The sequence below is a fragment of the Berghia stephanieae genome, chromosome 5 (genome assembly GCF_034508935.2).
Source record: "Berghia stephanieae isolate SIO BIC M18660-M18661 chromosome 5, UCSD_Bste_1.3, whole genome shotgun sequence".
NCBI classification, from domain to species: Eukaryota; Metazoa; Mollusca; class Gastropoda; order Nudibranchia; family Aeolidiidae; genus Berghia; species Berghia stephanieae.
The window spans coordinates 1,153,564-1,156,063 of NC_088364.1; the positions used below are offsets into that span (position 1 = coordinate 1,153,564).

The following is a 2,500-nucleotide window of genomic DNA, read 5'->3' on the forward strand; positions in this document are numbered from 1 at the left end:
ACAACTTACAACAACAACAAATATACTACTACTACTATACTACTACTACTACTACTACTATACTATACTACTACTATACTACTACTATACATACTTAACTATATACATATATACTTATAATATACTACTAATACTAACTACTACTACTATACTACTAACTAACTACTACTATACTACTACTACTACTACTACTAATAGTATTACTATCACTACTACTGCGAATACTACTACTACTACTACTACTACTACTACTACTACTACTACTACAACTACTACTACTACTACTACTACTACTACTACTTCTACTACGACACTACTACTACTACTACTACTACTACTACTACTACTACTATTATTACTACTACTACTACTACTACTACTACTACTACTACTACTACTACTACTACTACTACTACTACTACTACTACTACTACCACGACCACCGCCACTACCACTTCTACTACTACTACAACCCCTTAATTACCAAACAACCCACATAATTGATTGTCGTATCTCCAGCACCCTTGGTCTGTTCTCAACGATTGACTCTCGTCATTTTAACCTTCTTCGGTAAACTAATCGTATATTCGGCAAATGTTAACCTGTCTTTGGCTTTACTATGCATGGTGCGGAGTGATGTTACTACAAATATTACGTCACAAAGACATCCATCTATAAAATATGACGTTATGTTCAATAGCACGTCAGGAGGGCACGATGACAACACGTTCAATGGGACAACGCCACAACCACCACCAAACGGAAGCATATCAATAATTGGCTTATTTGATGATGGGGATACTTCAACGTTTTCAGTTGACGAAGGAGGAGGAGGAGGAGGAAGAAGAGGAGGAGGAGGAGGAGAATTAGACTGGAACAAAAGCCAGCAGTCCCATCTACTGTCCATGTATTTCTACGGCTACATCTTGACACAAATCCCAGGCGGGTGGATGGCATCGAGATTCGGTGGCAAAAATCTCTGGGGAATGTGTCAGCTCATCAGTGGTATCTGCACCATCCTGACTCCTGCCTGTGCCCGAACTCATCTCTACCTGGCCTGTGCTGTCCGATTCCTCTTAGGATTCGTCTCCGGGGTAACCTTTCCGTCCGTGTACACTCTGATGGGGAAATGGGCCCCACCTTTGGACAGAAGCAGAATGATCTCCATCTCCTATGCTGGGACTTCTGTAGGGATAGTCCTAACTCTGGCCATCTCGGGGTTTCTGTGTGAGTTCGGGTTTGATAGTGGCTGGGGATCCATTTTCTACTTGTGTGGAACGTTTTACCTGGTGTGGCTGGTGTTTTGGTTCTGGCTGGCTACAGAAAAACCAGCATTGCAGGGACGAATAACGAGGAGAGAAAGGAATTACATAGAAGATTCTATCGGAAAAGGAGTGGCAGACGTGAACAAAACTGTGCTTTGGGTGAAAATTCTCACATCTGGTCCAACGTGGGCAATAATCTTTGCCAGTTTTAGCAGTAACTACGTCAACTACACCATGCTTACCTCCCTTCCCATATTTATGAAAGAAGCGATGGAGTTTGACATCAAACAAAATGGCGTCCTGTCATCACTTCCTTACATCACACAATTTTTGGGAGGAATCGGGTGGGGGTATGCGGCGGACAAGATTCTACAGAGACGGTGGTTCAGGGTGAAGACGGTCAGGAAAATGTTCCAATTCACGTCTCTCTTCGGCGTGGCTGTTTTGTTTATGATTTTGATCCAGTTGGATTCCCGTCACCGCCATGTGGCCGTTGTGTTGTTGTGTCTGTCCACTTCCGTCAGAAGTCTCAACATGGGAGGTTATGCTGTCAACCAATTGGATCTGGCCCCGAGGTATGCTGGTTTTCAATTCGGGATCACAAACACAGCGGGGTCTATTTCCGGAATCATCACGCCTATTATAGCAGGGGCCTTAACTCCGAACAAAACGGTGGAGGAATGGCGCCACGTGTTCTATGCCTGCTCAGCTGTTTGCGTGGTTGGTGCCGTTGCTTACGTCATTCTGGCTGACGGAGAGCTGCAAACCTGGGCGATGTCTGAGGACAGGTTAAGGGATGTTGCTGTGGCGGAGCGGGAAGTACGAGGTAAAGATGGACAAGACCACGAATGTCCACGTGTTGAAATGTTAGATCGTAAACCTAGAAGATTCTGGAGACGTCAGTAAAGTGATGAGATTATTTTTTTAATCGTAGACAATTTGTTATAAAATTTCGGTTAGGTTTGGACCCGTCTTTCTCGATGGAAGAAACAACTGTAATTAACCAGTAGATTTTTGACCAATCAAAACATGGAATTTGTGACACACCTTGACAATAAGTGCTCGGACAAACATATTTAGTTATATATAAACAACAACGTGAATGAAATCGACCTCCATCTGATCGTTGTTATTGTTTTGATACCGCCAGATGGGTGATTAGTTATCACACGATTTTCTCTGTCATATGGTAAATGTTTAAGTTTATACATAGTTTTCTGTTTCTATTGATCAGG

General features: G+C 42.8%; 1 protein-coding gene across 1 annotated transcript in view; it reads left to right on the forward strand.

The window, feature by feature from the left end:
- Nucleotides 1-2,500, forward strand: part of LOC144972222 (sialin-like) — a 5,645-nt gene that overhangs the window by 3,071 nt on the left and 74 nt on the right. Inside the window, exon 2 of the mRNA XM_078913253.1 lies at nucleotides 520-2,500. This exon is cut by the window's right edge and continues 74 nt beyond it. Within this exon, the coding sequence (XP_078769379.1) occupies nucleotides 520-2,171 (1,652 nt within the window). The 3' untranslated portion in view covers nucleotides 2,172-2,500. The remainder of the gene's footprint in view (nucleotides 1-519) is intronic.